This window comes from Natator depressus, chromosome 27 (assembly GCF_965152275.1).
Source record: "Natator depressus isolate rNatDep1 chromosome 27, rNatDep2.hap1, whole genome shotgun sequence".
NCBI classification, from domain to species: Eukaryota; Metazoa; Chordata; order Testudines; family Cheloniidae; genus Natator; species Natator depressus.
The window spans coordinates 2,828,202-2,846,114 of NC_134260.1; the positions used below are offsets into that span (position 1 = coordinate 2,828,202).

At 55.5% G+C, this 17,913-nt stretch overlaps 1 protein-coding gene across 7 annotated transcripts in view; it reads right to left on the minus strand.

Moving 5' to 3' along the window:
* Positions 1-17,085, minus strand: part of ADAM11 (ADAM metallopeptidase domain 11) — a 56,374-nt gene extending 39,289 nt beyond the window's left edge. For 3 of the 7 annotated variants that reach the window (XM_074940560.1, XM_074940561.1, XM_074940559.1), the window contains exons 1-2: positions 16,507-16,970; positions 15,846-16,039 (exon numbers count right to left, since the gene is read on the minus strand). In XM_074940560.1, coding sequence (XP_074796661.1) covers positions 15,846-16,039; positions 16,507-16,564 — 252 coding nt within the window. In that variant the 5' untranslated portion in view covers positions 16,565-16,970. The other 4 variants (XM_074940558.1, XM_074940563.1, XM_074940564.1 and 1 more) reach the window with 4 other exon arrangements.
* Between the last annotated feature and the right edge of the window lie 828 nt (positions 17,086-17,913).

A 17,913-nucleotide genomic window follows, 5' to 3' on the forward strand; every position in this document is an offset into this window, starting at 1 on the left:
CACTGCAACCGCCACAATGCACTCCCTGGCACTGCACGCTCTGGCACGGCAACCCCCAACAAAGCACCCTCCTGGCACTGCAAGTCCTGCAATGCACCCCCTGGCACTGAACCCCCCCACAATGCATGTCCCTGGCACTCTACCCCTTGTCACTGCAACCCCAACCAAGTACCCTCCTGGCAATCCACCCCCTTGCACTGCATCCTCTGGCAATGATGCACCTGGCATTATATCCCCCGGCACTGAAACCCCCAACAAAGCACTCTCCTGGCATTGCGCACCCCACAATGAACACGTCTGACACTGCACCCCCGGCACTGCATGCCCCACAATTCATGCCCCATGCACAGCAACCCCCCAATCACTGCAAACTCCTGGCACTGCACTGCCCCACCACTGCATCACCCCAACACTATAACCTCCCTATCCCCAGTACTGCAGCCCGCCATCTGCAGAGAGGGGCTGGAGGGGGCATCGCTATGCCACTGCCCTCTCAGGGGAGATGAGTGGTGTCTGTGCTGACACAAGGCGCTGTCTGGGTCAACACGTTTAGACGCAAACGGCTTCTCTCTGCACAGCGAGCCACGGCGGCAAAAGCCATGCCCCGATAGGCTCACACATGCAGGCTGGGGTCACTGCAGAGCCAGCAGGGGGAGCTCTCACTGGCAGTGCTGCAGCTGGAGAAGGAGTACAAAACATTGCGCCCTTTCCTGTGGGTCCTGCTTAGGGATGCCACGCATCCGTTTTTTGACTGGAATGCCCAGTCGAAAAGGGACCCTGGCGGCTCTGTTAGAAGTCCAGTCGGCGGTGCACCGCGTGGTTCCTGGAAGCGGCTGCCAGGTCCTAGTGGTCCCTAGACGCGTGGGCAGCCAGGGAGGCTCCGTGTGCTGCCCTTGTGCCGAATGCCGGCTCCGCAGCTCCCATTGGCTGGGAACCACGACCAATGGGAGCTGCGAAGGTGGTTCCTGCGGGAACGAGGGCAGTGCGCGGAGCCTCCCTGGCCACCCATGGGCCTGGGGCTGCAGGGACCTGGCGGCCGCTTCCCAGGAGCCATCGTAAGTGCCTCTGGGACCCCACACCCCAACCCCCTCCCACATCCCAACCCCCTGCCCCAGCCCGGAGTCCCCTCCTGCACCCAAACTCCCTCCCAGAGCCTGAACCCCCCCAACATCTCAACTCCCTGCCCCAGCTCCCTAGTGCACCCCAAACTCCTCATCCCTGGCCCCACCCTAGAGCCCACACCCTCAGCAGGATCCCTCCCCCGCTCTGCATCCCAAACCCCTGCCCCAGCCTGTACCCTGAGCCCCTCATTTTTGGCACCACACCAGAGCCCCACACCCAACCCTCTGCCCCAGCCCGGTGAAAGTGAGTGAGTGTGGGGGAGAGCGAGCGACGGAAGGAGGGGGGATGGAGTGAGCGGGGGCGGGACCTCGGGGAAGGGGCGGGGCCTTGGGGAAGGGGTGGGACAGGGGTGTTCGGTTTTGTGAGATTAGAAAGTTGCCAACCCTAGTCCTGCAAAAATGGTGACTCCTGCTTGGGGAGCTGCCAGAGACCCCCGCAAGGCCAGCCGAGCATGGCTAGCCCATGATGCGGCCACCAGGGCCAGGCTGCTGCACACCCTGGACTGAGCCAAACCCATCCCAGGTCAGACAGCAGGAAAACACCAGCCCGTCTGCCTGGGGACACACCAGTTTTCTCCCAGCCCGCCATAAAAAGCGAGCAAATGCCCAGGCCCCCACGCTGCAAGCCGCGCTCTGCCACATGCAATGCCCCACAGAATCCCCACCTAGCTCCAGGTCTCAGCACCCATTTACCACCCCCGGAAACACTGTACTGTCACCCTCAGTGGGTCTCACCCTCCACACTGCTCAGTGCTGGTCCCTCCCCCTCTCCAGAATGGGCAAATGAGAATGATGGGGTTCAGAGTGGGAGGTCTGGAGAGACAGAAACAGTCAGGACTGTTTGATTTTGAAAGCAGACAAAGAAGAGGGGCCATGATAGAAGGACACAAAACAATGAGTGGGACAGAGCAGGGGGATCAGGTGCCACATTTCACCCTGTCTGCTAATAAAATAGGGACAGTCAATGAACAACACACAATTAGCCTGAGGAACTCACTGCCACAAGATCTGATTGAGGCTGAGAGCTTAGCAGGACTTGGTGTGGCTATGGTTAATGAGGAAGTCTGAAGTTGTAGTAGAGCTTATCCCATTTTCTTATAAAGGATATTGACCCGCCTTCTTCAGGCCATTAAACACTAATTGATCAGGAAGTTATTCTGCATCTGTTCACTGGAGGGAAGATTCTTGCACCTCTTCCTGGAGCAGCTGGTGCTGGACACGGCTGGAGACAGTCACCTGTGCTAGACGGACCCTGGACTCGTCCAGTCTGGTGAGTCCCATGTTCCTAGAAACAAATTCTAGTTCTTATGGTTGTGAAGAAAAGGCCCAAATGTGAGCTGAGCAATAGTGCCTGAGTCTGCAGACAGCCTGAAACCACAGCTCAGAGAGGAGTGAACTGCCCTCATTCATTGCAGTAGAGGCTTGGCCCTGGAGCCTTATGCCCACAATTCAGTGTCCACACAGAGTGAGGGACAGCCCTGCCCCTAAGAGCTCTCAGTCCAACTAGACAAGGCAAACAAAGGGTGGGGAAGTGGAAGGACCATTGTCCCCATGATACAGGTGAGGAAACTGAGGCACAGAGCTGGATGGGAATTTCCAAAGCATCTCCATGTTTCCCAGGGAGCCTGTAGCAGAGCTGAGACCTGAGCCCGGCTCTCCAGAGTCCCAGGCTAGGCCAGCCCTTCCTACCTGACCCCAAAGCCCTTTATAAACACTAAGGAGTGAAGCTCACCACTCCCTCCCCTCCCCCTGCAGAGCAGTGAGGCCCCACAGTGCAGATGGGCCACCAGCACAGAGGGGAAGAGGCTTGCCCCAGGGCACCCAGCAAGTCAGCCCCAGACAGCAGGCTATGGGTGCTGGGTTCTGAGGGGGCCGCAGGAGGAGCATGTGGGGCAAGGAGGATCCTGGAATCTGCCTGTTTCCAGCCACTGGGATGGTCCGCTGCAGTCAATGGGACAACAGCCAGTGTTCTCCAGCAGTGAAGGATGTTGGTTTCCATCCCGCCAAGTCCTTGCTGCAAAGCCTCTCCTTCAGTACATGAAGACCATATCGCCACGGTGTGGTACTGATATGCAGAACTGTAGTGCCCAGAGTTCTCATAGTGCCAATGTTATGAGTGGAAATCTTCACGGTGTGCAAGCTCTCTTGCAGGAAGTGGTACCTCAAGCATTGTATGTTCACTGTTTCAAGCACGGGTACAATTTAGTTTTTGTTGATGTGTGCAAAGGAAACAAACATGCACTGAATTTTTTTCCCCGTCCTGGAGAAATTTGTGTACACTTTTCTCTCTGGGTTAGCTGCACATACTAAATTCACAGCCATTCAAAAGAAAGTACATCCCCAAAATAAAGTCTTGGCATTGAAGAAGCTCTGTGACATTTGATGGGCATGCCTAGTTTCTGCTTGTAATGCCATGAAAAGACAATTTCATGCATTCTTGTGACATTCGCAGAGGTGACAGGGCAGTAGGTGCACAAGGTCTTAGGTCAGTATTTGACTTTATTGTCTTCCTTTGTAACCTTTGATGGGAATTTAGGATGTGGATGTAAAGAGACCTTGTTGAAGAGCATCGTAAAGGAGGGGATCTGTCATCAAGACTCCAATCTCCCCAACCCTATGGGCCAAAGTTATGGCAACTAAGAAGTCCGTTCTCATAGATAAACAGTAGGGAGCAGGTCACCATTGGTTTGAATGGAGGTCTCATAAGGTGGTTGAGAACCAGGTTAAGATCCCAACACGAAGTGCAGTATATAATGTGATGGAAGAGTTTACACAGTCTGTGACGAGGTGGAGTAGGTCCGGAGGCCCCCTGCTGGAGGCCTTGCGGCCCTGACTCACCCTGCCCCAGAAAAGAGCAGAAGAGAAGTCTTCCAGGCAGCCTAGAGTGTGTGCAGGGGAGCAGCCAATCAGAGGAGCTACTCGAGTGACCGATCAGGAGCCAGAAGGGCCATATAAAAGGAAGCAGCAGAGGCAGAGAGCAGTCAGTTGCTGCCTGGAGCTGGAAGAGGGAGCCCTGGGTGCCTAGCTGGGTGGGAGAGCAGCAGGATGATGGACTGATCAGTGTGGGCAGGCAGAGCCCAGAACCTAGCCAGACCAAGCGAGGGTACCATAATGGGCCCTGCTGGGCTGGTTGAAGACTGAGCCCAAGCAAGGGCTGCTGAAAGGGTATCGAAATGGGCCCCTGTTGGGCTGTTAAGGAAAGCAGTGTCTCCAGGAAGGGAGCCTTGGTGCTACGGCCCCATATCAGGGCCATCAGAAAGAAGTAAAGACTGTATACCTAGAAGAGGGGACGGTGTGTGTGACTTGGCGGGAGGGCTGTGTCACTGAAGACCCACCGAAAGAACCATCAGCCAGGGGAGCGCTTGCGAGAGGCGAGTGCCACCCTGTTGTAAGAACTGGAAGGAAAGCAGGCTCACACTTGACATGAAAGGGGACTGAGCAAAAATGGAGAATCCCTTGACCAGGGAATGAAAGGCTGATATGGCGGCCAGGTGTACCTTGACTGAGCTGATTGATAACCCAGATGTCTTCAGCTCCAGCAGGTAATCTAGAATGAGGGAAAGGGGAACCAATTCTGCAAGTAAGTAATGCAGGTTGATGTTTTCCTACTGTTTAATAGCACCAACTTCCCATCCATAGAGCAGGAAGCCTCTGTCCCTGAGAACCATCCAGGAGCCGGGCTCTGAGGTGAAGTACTACTTGGGTTGGATGACACATGCGACCCACATCCTGAGACAGGAGACGAGGGATGGTCGGAATGGAACTGAACTGGCCATTGGACACAGAGCTGAAGCAGGTCAGGGTACCAAGCTTGCCCTGGCCAGGGAGGTGCTATGAGAATTACTTTGGCCTTGTCCTGCCTGACCTGTTAGGCACCCTACAAATTAGGGGTGTTGGGGAAAGGCATAGAACAGACTCTTCTTTCACGGCAGAAGGAAGGGTGAGGGGAGGGGTGACCCAGGCCCCCCCTTGAACAGAAGCTAGGGCACTTCCTGTTCCTGGAGGTGGTAAAAAGATGGATTTCTGGCCATTCCCATCTCTGGAATATGCTGTGGAGAACCTGCGTGTCTGGCTCCCATGCATAGTCGTGGGAGAAGTGTCGGCTGAGGGCAATGGCTGTGGTGTTCCGCATGCCTGGGAGGTAGGCTGCTGAGCTCTGTATGTGGTGGGCTATCCACCAGCTCCAGAGCTTTAGGGCTGCAGGGCACAAGGAGGGGGATCTTCCTCCTCCCTGCTTGTTGATGTAGAAGATGCAGGACATGTTGCCTTTCATGACCCAGTTTGCCTTGCCAGGATGAAGGGCAGGAATTGAGACAAGTGTTCCTGGTTGCCTGGAGCTCCAATGGGTTGAATTGGAACCTAGCTTTGCAGGCCGTCCAGCTGCCCTGAATCGTGAGAGTGTCCAGGTGGCTCCCCATGGTGACCGTGATGTGTCAGTTGTTGGTGACTTATGGACTGGGTGACAGAAAGACGCCCGCACAGACGTTGAGTTGCACCTTCCACCAATGTAGGAAGTTCTTTACATGCAAGGGGACAGTCACTGCCTGTCTAAGGAGTCCTTGCTCGGAGAGCAGATTCTTCTGAGACAACCCTGGAAGCAGCAGAGACAAAGCCTTGCATGACTGGTCACAAAGGCGCAGGCTGCCATATGGCCCGAGAGTTGAAGACAGTTCCTTATTGTGGTCCCTGAATTGAACCTACCAGGCCTGATGAGGTCACAGCTCTGTCTAAAGGGAGCTGTGCTCTGGTTGTCAATGAGTCCAAGTACAGCCCCATAAACTGCAGCCATTGTACTGGTACCAGCAAGGATTTCTTTATGTTCAGCTGCAGGCCCAAGGCCGGAACAGAGCAAGGGCCATGTGGGTGGAAGATGGCACTGTCTCGAAGGAACGGCCCTTGGGTAGCCAGTCATTGAGGGATGGGAAGACCAGGATCGCTTCCTCCCAAAGGTAAGCTGCTGCTACCGCTAGGACCTTTGAAAATACCACGGGGGCTGAGGATAGGCTGCAGGGGAGCACTTGGTACTGGAAATGGTCTTGGCCTATGGTGAAGCGAAGGTATTTCTGATGTGAAGGGTGTATCGTTATATGGAAGTAGGAATCTTCTAGATTGAGGGCCAAAAACCAATTTCCTTCCTCCAGTGAAGGAAATATAGTCGCCAGAGTCACCATTAGGAACTTTTGAGGCTTTACGAACATGTTCAGCTGTCTTAGATCTAAGATCGGTCTCCAACCTCCGTCTTTGCCAGCAGGAAATATATTGAGGAGAACCCCCTGCCTCTGTGAGGGGAAGGGACCAGTTCTATTGTTCCTAGTCAGAGGAGAGAGGGAGGGAAGTGACAGAAAATGGATGGTATAGCCCGACATTAGGACCTCTGAGACACACTGCTCCATGGTGATCCATTCCCCAGCCTGGTGGAAATGGGCAAGGCAGTCCCCAAAGGGAGTGAGGCGGGGCTAAAGATGCATCTATAAATCCAGAGGAGTGGGAGGATTCGAACCCTCGACCAGCCCATCAAAACCGCTAGTTAGATGATGCCTGAGCGGTTGTGGAGGGTGGTTTGGTGGCCCTCTTCCTCTGAAAGCTGTCACTTGATTAAGCAGTCTCATCAATGATTTAGATAATGGCATAGAGAGTACACTTATAAAGTTTGCGGATGATACCAAGATGGGAGGGGCTGCAAGTGCTTTGGACGACAGGATTAAAAATCAAAATGAGCTTGACAGACTGGAGAAATGGTCTGAAGTAAATAGGATGAAATTCAATACGGACAAATGCAAAGTACTCCACTTAGGAAGGAACAATCAGTTGCACACATACACAATGGGAAATGACTGCCTAGGAAGGAGTACTGTGGAAAGGGATCTGGGGGTCATAGTGGATCACAAGCTAAATATGAGTCAACAGTGTCATGCTGTTCCAAAGAAAGCAAACATCATTCTGGGATGTATTGGCAGGAGTGTTGTAAGCAAGGCATGAGAAGTAATTCTTCCGCTCTACTCTGCACTGATTAGGCCTCAACTGGAGTTTCTGTCCAGTTGTGGGCGCCACATTTCAGGAAGGATGTGGACAAACTGGAGAGAGTCCAGAGAAGAGCATCAAAAATGATTAAGGGTCTAGAAAACATGACCTATGAGGGAAGATTGAAAAAATTGGATTTGTTTAGTCTAGAGAAGAAAAGACTGAGAGGGGACATGAGAACAGTTTTCAAGTATGTAACAGGTTGTTACAAGGAGGAGGGAGAAGAATTCTTCTTCTTAACCTCTGAGGACAGGACAAGAAGCAATGGGCTTAAATTGCAGCAAGGGAGGTTTAGGTTGGACATTAGGAAAAACTTCCTACCTGTCAGGGTGGTGAAGCACTGGAATAAATTGCCTAGGGAGGTTGTGGAACCCCATCATTGGAGATTTTTAAGAGCAGGTTAGACAAACACCTGTCAGGAATGGTCTAGATCGGGGTGGGCAAACTTTTTGGCTTGAGGGCCACATCGGGTTTCCAAAATTGTATGGAGGGCTGGTTAGGGGAGGCTGTGTCTCCCCAAACAGCCAGGGGTGGCCCGGCCCCTGGCTCCTATCTGACCCCCCCACACTTCTCGCCCCCGATGGCTCCCCCGGGACTCCTGGCTCATCCACTGCTCCGTCCCCTGACCCCACACCCCTGACTATCCCCTGCCGCCCCATCCAACACCCCTGTTCCCCGTCCTCTGACCGTCCCGACCCCTATCCACACCCCTGACCACACCCCCAAACTCCTCTGCCCTCTATCCAACCCCCCCGCCTCCTTACCGCGCTGCCTGGAGCACTGGCTCAGGCCACAGCTCTGCAACAGCGGCACGCTGAGGCTGCGGGAGAGGGGGGAACAGCGGGGGAGGGGCCGGGGCTAGCCTCTCTGGCCAAGAGCTCAGGGGAAGGGCAGGAGGGTCCCGCGGGCCGTAGTTTGCCCACCTCCGGTCTAGATAATACTTAGTCCTGCCATGAGTGCAGGGGACTGGACTAGATGACCTCTCCAGGTCCCTTCCAGTTCTATTATTCTTTCTGGGGGGTTCCATGGGTCCATGGTACCTCAAGAACTGAGCAGGGTATGACCTCTGGGCAAAACCTATTAAAACCAGTTAATTCCCCTAGAAGGAAATTGTTGATCTGTGGAACTTCCAGCTCCAAGATCTCAGTGAGGGCAACAGCTCACCAGGCTCCAGGAAAGGGCCAGCCCCAGACGTGAGTGATAAGCATGGCACCTGCCCACGCACTGGCTGGCTGTACTGGCGTATCTCATGCTCCTGGCAGAAACCAATCAGTGACAGCCTGGGCTTATTTCCCCCAGAGGCATGGTAGGACCTGAGCCAGTGCCTGCTGAAGACTGGAAAGACTCCCCCAGCTTCCCTAACTTTAGCCCAAACCCTGGGGCCGGGTTTTCCAGAGCCCAGCACTCTGGGGGTGGGGGTGATGAGTAGAGCCGAGCAAAATGTTTTCAGCAAATTTTCACCCCAAAACGTCATCGGGCGGGGCCGGACCCCCAAGCTATTTACAAAGACAGGTGGAACTCAGGTCAAATTCAGCAAATTTTTTGGCCCCAAAAAATAAAATGGGGGGGGGAAATCCCCAAAGTTTAACCAGTTCATTTGGGGGTTTGCTTTGAAATTGTGTTTCTTTCTGAAATTTAGCTAATTTTTTTTAAAAAGGGGTTTTTATAAAAAACTTGAAAATGACCCAAAACAAAAAAAATCACAAATTATTTGCAGGTCAAACAAAATGTTTCAATTGACCTGGAATGAATTTTTTAAAATGTTTTGTTTGTGTCAGTGAGAAAAAACGAAACCCCTGAGCTTCAGTTCAAATGAAACATGTTTTATACAATTTAGTTTACTGTTATTTTTCAGTTCGGTCCCAGAGCCAAACCCTGCCCTAGTCACCTCACTCTGTGCTGAGCCCTTGGGTGGCTGCCCTGATACAGAACTCTGGGAGAGGGTCAAACCTTCCTCTGCAGCCTCTGGTGCTGGCCAGTGGGAGACGCTGGTCCAGCTGCGTCTGCAATTCCTCTGGCCCCCTGGCAGTGCCCAGGCCCCCAAGAGAGTAGTGAGGAGCTGCGCTAGCCACACCAATCAAGCAGAACGGAGGGGGCAGGGCTGTGTGCTGGATTTAGGGATGCAGGGTCAGGTGTTCGCTGTCAGAGGCAGAGATTCCAGGTCAGCAGCCAATTAATGAGAGGAACCGGAGAGTCCGATTCCATCCCTGGATGATTTGGTAACCGAAACCCTCTGTGTGCTGAGTGAGAGCAATGGGGCTACCTCGGGCAGGGTCAGGAGCGGGAGCCAAGCATATGATCTGCCTGCAGCTTGGGGGAGCAGCTTGGTGAGGCCGGAGGCCAAGGATCAGGGGGTTAGTATGCAGATGGCTGGCGGAGGCTGGCCCAGTGAGTAAAGGGCTGGCTGCTGCATGAATGAATGAGGCGCTGTTCCGTTTCTGTGCTCCTTCTCCTCCCCAGCAGCTAACTGGTGTGATCCCTGGTACAGTTCACCCCTCTTCCCTCCCCCAGGAAATCCCCTAGGAACTCTGGCCGACCTCTTCCAGCTCTTGGGACCTGATTCCTCCTAGTACTTGTTTGAAGGGGCACAAGGTGGAAGCAGCTCTCCCCCGGGAGCAGGTTGAGCCGCACCAGAGTGCCCTCCGCCCAGGTGAATAGCGCCTGTGCACGGCACTCTGGGACCTTGTTGAGTCACCAGCGTGCCCTTGTTGCCAAGAAGGCTAACAGCATTTTGGGCTGTATAAGTAGGGGCATTGCCAGCAGATAGAGGGACGTGATCGTTCCCCTCTATTTGACATTGGTGAGGCCTCATCTGGAGTACTGTGTCCAGTTTTGGGCCCAACACTACAAGAAGGATGTGGAAAAATTGGAAAACGTCCAGCGGAGGGCAACAAAAATGATTAGGGGACTGGAACACATGACTTATGAGGAGAGGCTGAGGGAACTGGGATTGTTTAGTCTGCGGAAGAGAAGAATGAGGGGGGATTTGATAGCTGCTTTCAACTACCTGAAAGGGGGTTCCAAAGAGGATGGATCTAGACTATTCTCAGTGGTAGCAGATGACAGAACGAGGAGTAATGGTCTCAAGTTGCAGTGGGGGAGGTTTAGGTTGGATATTAGGAAAAACTTTTTCACTAGGAGGGTGGTGAAACACTGGAATGGGTTACCTAGGGAGGTGGTGGAATCTCCTTCCTTTGAGGTTTTTAAGGTCAGGCTTGACAAAGCCCTGACTGGGATGATTTAGTTGGGGATTGATCCTGTTTTGAGCAGGGGGTTGGACTAGATGACCTCCTGAGGTCCCTTCCAACCCCGATATTCTATGATTCTATGACCTGGGACACAGGCCAAGGGCCATCAGCCCTTCAGTCTCCCCCTCCAGAAGCACGACTCTTGACTTCTAATGGACACTGACAAGACAAAGCTCTGAACATGAGACCCAAAGAAGCCGTGAGCCCCTTCCATCCCCAGCCTCCTCCCCATGAACAAACCTTCTCCCCAACCCCACAGGGCCCTGCTGCCAGGATTGGGAGTCACAGGGTGGCTCTTGCTCTGTGGCATCTCTAGGCCCTTCATGCCCACCATACCTCATGCCCAGGCTCAAGGACAGAGATAGGTGGGAGTGCAACAGTGAACCCTCCTGTGGAGTAGCTCAATATTCTCCCCACTTTGCAGATGGGGAAACCGAGGCACAGAGCCAAAGTACTTGCCCAAAATCACACAGTGACTCAGTAGCAGAGCTGGGAATTGAACCTGGGAGTCCTGACTCACAGTCCTCTGCTCTGTCCAACCCATCACACATCCTCTCCCAGGAGCAGATTACCTATGGTGTGTAACATTCTTGTTACAAGAACGAGGAGTACTTGTGGCACCTTAGAGACTATCAAATTTATTTGAGCATAAATACGTTTGTTAGTGTCTAAGGTGCCCCAAGGACTCCGCGTTCTTTTTGCTGAGACAAACTAACATGGCTGCCCCTCTGATTCTTGTTACAGTAAAAGAACCTTGCTGCTGTGAGAACAGCACCTGTGATGTCCTGGGAACAGCTCCCTTCAGGCTTTGGAACAAGCAAGGAAGAGACAGCCCCCGAGAACCCAGGCCAGCTTTTACACTCAGCCTGGGCAGGACTTGGGGGTGGTTTGGGACCTGCTGGATGGATGCGGGGCAGGGCAGTCTGGGTCAATAGAAGCTCTGACCCAGGCTATCAAGTCTAAGGACCTTGACGTAAGCAGCTCCCAGTAATGTTGACTATTCCTAGGTCCCACGGCCAGAAGGAGCATGTGATCATCCAGTCTGACCCCTGTATAGCACAGGCCGGAGACCTGCCCCACAGTAATCCCTAGAGCAGAGCTAGAAAACCAGCCCATCTTGAGTTAAAACCTGTCAGTGACTGAGAACCCAGCCTGGCCCTTGGGAAATTGTTCCAGAGGTCAACTACCCTCACTCTTAAAAATATACACCTTCTTTCCAGTCTGGATCTGGCCAGCTTCAGCCTCCAGCCGTTGGATGGTGTTACGCCTGTCACTGCTTGACTGAAAAGCCCCTTTGTTCCCCATGTAGCTACTTACAGGCTGTGACCAAGTCTCCCCTTAACCTTCTCTTTGTTAAGCTAAATAGATTGAGCTCCTCGAGTCTATTGCTAGAAGGCAGGTTTTCCAGTCAATCATTCTTGTGGCTCTTCTCTGAACCCTCAGCAATTTTTCAACATCGTCCTTGAATTGTGGGCACCGGAACTGGGCACCAGATTCCAGCAGCAATTGCATCAAATACGCAGGTAAAAATAAACCTCTCTGCTCTCCCTGAGATTCCCATTTATACATCCCCAGGATGGCATTAGCCCTCTCGGCCAGCGTGTGGCAGGGAGCTCATATTCAGCTGATTATCCAGCGCCAAACCCAAATCTTGTTCAGAGTCGCTGCTTCCCAGGCCAGAGTCCCCCACTGTGGTAGTATGGCAGTTAGTCCTTCTTCCTACAGGTACGTATTTCCATTTAGCCGTATTAAAACGCATATCGTCTGCTTGTGCCCAGCTTACCAAGCGATCCAGCTTGCTCTGGATCACTGACCAGTCCTGTGCATTATTTACCACTCCCCCAATTTTTGTCTCATCTGCAAATGTAATGGAAAGGAGCACAGGGCCAAGAACCAATCCCTGCAGGACCCTACTGGAAGCCGACCTGTTTGGTGACAATTCCCCATTTACAGTTACATTTCGAGACCTATCAGTTAGCCAGTTTTTTAATCTATTTAATGTGCGCCCTGCTCATTTTAGATCATTCTAAATATTTAATGAAAATGCCATGCGGTCTCAAGCAAATGCCTTACAAAAGTCTACGTATCTAGCATGTGCCTGGTCTTGTCATGTTGGGATGATCCCAAATTAGACCTGTATAGGTCACTTCTTTGTCTGAAACACGGTGCCAGCAAAATAGAAATTTATGTGCAGCCCCACGACACTGAACCAGCCAGGCCGGCCCCCAGCGCCCGAGCAGCCCCCCGACACTGAACCAGCCAGGCCGGCCCCCAGCGCCCGAGCAGCCCCACGACACTGAACCAGCCAGGCCGGCCCCCAGCGCCCGAGCAGCCCCACGACACTGAACCAGCCAGGCCGGCCCCCAGCGCCCGAGCAGCCCCACGACACCGAACCAGCCAGGCCGGCCCCCAGCGCCCGAGCAGCCCCACGACACCGAACCAGCCAGGCCGGCACCCGAGCAACCCCACAATACTTATTGAGGGCAGCCCAGCAGTCATGAGCTACTTTCCAGTAGCTAATCAGCGTGGGAAGCTGCAAAGTCCCGAGCAGCCCTATGCTAACAACCAGTCCGGCTAGCCCTGTGCTCCTCAGCAACCCAGCAAGAATAAACCAGCTGAGTGGCAAAGGTCACAGCAAGAGCGGCTGGTCAGGTGATGTGGCTGGGGCAGGGAGTCAGGGTATTTTGGTGCTAGGCTTGGCACGACACCACTGAGCTGTGCGACCACTGTCTGCTCAGACGGCTAATGGGGAGCGTGACCTGTCGCACCGCTCGAGCGGGTTTCAAGGATTGACTCACTAATGCCAGCAAAATCAACGGAGCAGCTGGGATGGGGTGCTCGAGGAGTGCAGGATATTGCCAATAACACTGGCCTCGGTCCCATTCCCACCTGGCTCCCACACTGTATGACCTTTGGGCCAAACAGCCCTGGCTAGTGTATAAAGCAGCAGGGTCAGGCGCCTGCATGGTGTAACTGCACCCGGGTCAGGGGCTGGCGCCAGCAGGGCTGAGGGTGGGCAGGAGGGGGGTCACAGTAAGCATAAGGAAAAGGGGGCTGCTAAACAATGTAAAAACACTAGCATGAAGTGAAAGGCTCCCCTGAGCCAGCGGAGTGAGTCAGGGTGGGGTGGGCGTTGTCTGGGCTCCTGGAAACCAGTTTTGGGCAGGTCTGCGGCTGTACAGCGTGGGGGTCCTTCGGACGCAGCGTCTGCACCATCGCACAGCAGGGACCCTCACCAGGCCCTGCTCCATGCTCTGCAGAGAAGAAGGGCTGCTCCAGATCTGCAGCTTCCCAACAGGGGTCTGGGGCCACGGGGAGTCTTTCCACAGACATCGGTGGCGCCGGATCCAGCCCCTGCACCATGGGAGAGCAGCAGCCACCGACTAGATTGCATGCAGCTGGGGTGCTGTAGGCCCAGTCCCAGGGCTTGAGCCTGCCTGGCGATTTAGTGGCACCTGCAGGGGCCTGCAGCCAGTGGGAGGTGCCAGCTGGATGATACCCTCATGCTCCAAGGCCTGCTGCCATCAGAGCCCGTCCCTGCCCCGGGGGAGGGGGGAAGCAGGGATCCTCACTGAGGCAGAGAGAAGCAGCCCCAGCTGGCATGGCCACGCCTGGCCTTTTTCAGCCTGTGGCTGATTCCAGAGCACTTTGCCTGGCACCTCGGCAGCTCTTTGCTACCCACGGGGAGGGTCAGAGAGAAAGAACCTGCTTGGCTTCCTAAATGCCAGGGAAGCTGCCCTAACGAAACCCCTGCGGGGTCGTCAGCAAGGTTTGAACCTGGGGCCTCCAACCCTGCACCATAGACTCCACCCCTCACACTAAAGGAACAGCTCCATTAGCTGCTCACAAAAATAGGTTATTATTCTTCAGTGAATCAGCCAGTAGGGGACACCGAGACTCCCGTGCTGCGAGACTGAAAAGCCATTTTGGAGCCTACTCCCATAAGCCCTCTACCCTGGGAGCCCCCCAGATTCCTGGCCGAGATCCAGAGCCAAGGGCTGGCTGGGTCTGTTTTGAGCAGGCTGGTGTCGTGGGGCTGTATCGACAGCGGGCAGGGGGAACCTCTGGGCGCGCCGTGGGTGGTGTGGGATGAACACGTGGGGCTGGGGGGAGGCCTGGTGGGGTTCTGGAGTTTGGATGCCTGCATTCAGAGCTGGGCTCACTGGATCGCTCCGTCCCAGGCTGCAGCCTCCTGGGCTCAGAGTCTGTATGGACTGAATAGGCCCGAGCAGTAACCGCCCATGACTGGCCAGGACCCGTCAGCCAGTGGATTGCCACGGTCCCAGGGGCTCTCCCAGAGCACCACAGGGAGCAGGATCCCTGCCTGTCAGGTCTGTTCCCCCTTCAACGGATCAGTCAGCCCCAGGAGGAGGCACACTATGGGTGTGGTAAGTGCTGCAGGCCAAGGCACATCCTACCCAGCAGCCTGTGTGCCCCCAGGGCAGGGCCCAGAGCGTGGCGGGGGCCCCTAACAGAGGTGGCAGGTTTGTATAATTTTTGGTGGTGCCCAGAACATGTCCAAGTCCTCCCCCGACACATACACAGCCCCCAGCCTCTGAATTTGCTGGAGCTCGGGCACCACGGGCCCATACAACTCGCCTCCCTTGCCTAGGCATCGTGTGCTCCAGCCAGGGCGACCCATGGGGGGCTCTGTCTTGGTGCAGGGGTTGGATCCAGCCGCAGGAAAGGGTTCAATGCTGGCTGTTTGCTGGAACAGAGTGAAATGGGCCCAGGCTGCTGGTCTCTGCACAGGGCTGGATCCCATCTCCCATGCAATGCAGGCAGGTGGGGTTTCAGCGTGGCCCCATGGCAGCATCCACCCACACAGCAAGGCCAGGGGATTAACCTGGGAGAGTTGATAACTTGCTCCTGGTTACAGCAAACGTGCTTCCTCCTCCTGTGCCGGAGTGCGTCTCCCATTCATTACGCATGAGCCCTGCCCGCGGGCTCCCATTTAATCTCCCCAACCCGCCCCAGACTGTAATGGGCTACGCTAGGGGTTCGGCAGCTGGTGGGAGGTGCCAGGCAGCCCCAGCAGCCTGAGAGCTCTGGGGCAGCCCAGGATGGGTACAGCGTGGGCAGGGGCAGGGTGCCTCCCTGTCCCCCCGATCCCCAGGACATGCTCGAGGAGGGATGCAGCACCAAGGACATGGCCCAGGCCCTGAGCTGTGATGGTGCAAGGCGCTGCTACACCGAATCTGGCTTCACCAACCATCTCTTCCCTGGGGCATTTCTAGCAGCTGAGCCATGAAGCAGCTTTTGCCCCCTCTCTGAAGAGGTCTTTGCCATCCACCCAGCCCAGCGCGCAGGCCCTGGGCCCTCTGGCTCCCCAGCCCAGCCCCCAGCTGGGAATGCCTCTCCTCCGCCCCTGCCCGGGCGGCCCGGGGAGCACTTGCAGCCCTGGGTGCAAGGCGCTGACAGAGTGGAAGGGGGATGCTTGTACAGATTCACTTACAGGGCTGCCTCCTCCTCGAGGCTCATTCCTGACCCTGGTGTCCAGCTGATGCTTCTGGACTTCTCCTCCCGCGCTCTGCCCCACTAACCTGCTGGGGTGGGTGAGTTCTGAAGCGACCGGCCTTGTGTCCCATCTGGGGCTGGGAAACCTCCCCTGCAAAGCACCAGGCTGCGTCTCCGCCTTGGCGCGACCTGCTGAGTGCAAAGGAGAGCAGACGCTGCAGCGGAATTAGAGTTCACCAAGGGGCGGTTGGGCGTTAGCCAGCGGAGTGGGGTGAGTGGACTGGCCGGGCTCAGCTAGTGAGGGAATCAGAGCCTGCCAAGCCTGGGGGAATCCCCCCGTGCCCCCAAACAGGTCCTTCAAGAACTCCCTGCTCCCACACCTTGGTGTCGGGGAGGCACTGCAGAAAAGCATGTGGATGCAGCAGAAGAGATCTCCCGTCACTGCTGGGGAAAAACCGAGCAGGGACAGAAAAGGGGTGGGGGATGGCAGCCGGGCCCTGCTCACTGCCAGCAGGGAAGGCATGTGGGGAGTGGGTCTGGGGGTGTGCTGGAGGTCAGCTCCTGACCTGCAGCCCCAGCCTGCATGCGCCAGGACCAAAACACATCCCTGGAGGGAAGGGGGAGCCCAAAGTTGAGAGGCTGCCTTGGGCAGCACTTACCTGACTGAGGCACGAGGGAGATGAAAGCTGCTAACACCCACTTCTGCAGGAGGCTCATGTTTGCCTCATAATCCCCCCAGGCTCGGCGTGTGCTGGGATCTGCCCCGGCTGGGCTCACACTGCTCTGGAGAGAGACCTTCGTGCCCTTTCTTCTTCTTGTGGCTTCGCATTGAGAGGTGGGCGCGCTCTTCCTTTGCTTTCTTTTGCCAGATGAGGAGAGAGGGAGAAAATGGACCTTTGAAAACCAGCACAAATGGAGGGTGTGGGAGAGGAGCAGCAACTGGGGCAGGGGGTTCTAGGCTGCAGAGGCTGCTAGTTCTCCATCCTGAGCCTGCAGTGACAGAGAGAAAAGCCCAACATTAGCAGGGCGAGAGGAGGAAAAAGGCAGAGGAGACACGTGAGCTGCTCAGATCCCTCCCTCCCTGCCTGCCAGCATCCTCTGAGCTCTCACAAGCACCTGCTCCAACCTACATGCACAATGCACCAGTGCAGGCAACCACAGCTGCTACGAGGCAGCCTCCACCTTCCCTGCTGCTCTACAGGGCGGGAAGAACAGTCTCACGCACACAGACCACCTCTGCCAGGGGCTTTCCCCCTCCCCAAACAGAGACGGGTCTCCCCAGCGCTGGGTTCTGTGCCAGCTGTTTGAGAGGGACCTCTGCTGCCAGCACCCTGGTTTGTGTGGGGAGCTGTACTCATGCCTCTAACACGCCATCTCCAGGCACATCTCTAACAATACTGCTCTGCGCCCAGCCCAAAGCCCTGTGCCCACTTGAAACATTCAACCCTGCTGAAAACAGCCACCTCTGGGGTGGAGAGCAGCAGCCCACTGGACATGCTGGCCAAGGGACGCAACAGAGCAAAGCCCTGCTCTTAGGAAAAGCGCCAAGGGAATCATTAGCAGCTGCGCAGGGCCCAGGTCTCACTCAAGGATGCCCCCGACCCTACACACCTGCTGCCCGCAGCTCAGCCTGCATGATGTAGGCTGGGGATTTTGAAGACCCCCTGCATGTCCCGGCCAGGGCTGCACAGCAGACTCTGTCAGAGGGTTGTGACGAGGTGCAATCTCTGACCAACAGAGCTGTCCTGGCAGAAGCCCCTGGGCCATGGCTTGTCTCACTTGGGGAGCTGCGTCCCCATGTAGGACTGCTCTAGCTAGAGCCACAAAGTGCTCCTAGGGCTCCTAGCCCCACTCTGCTGGGATCTGAGCCTAGGGCTCCAGGGAGAGGGGGCGTAACTGGCCTGCAGCTCAAACCACTGAGCTCCCGCTCCAGCGAACCAGTGTCCCGCCCAAGTGCCCAGTGCTAGGACACTGCTCAGCCATGGCTCAGGCCGCCCCAGGGAGTGCTGGGGGAGCGGGCTCCTGGCCATGCCACAGCCGCTCTGTGCTGTTATTGTGGCGCACCC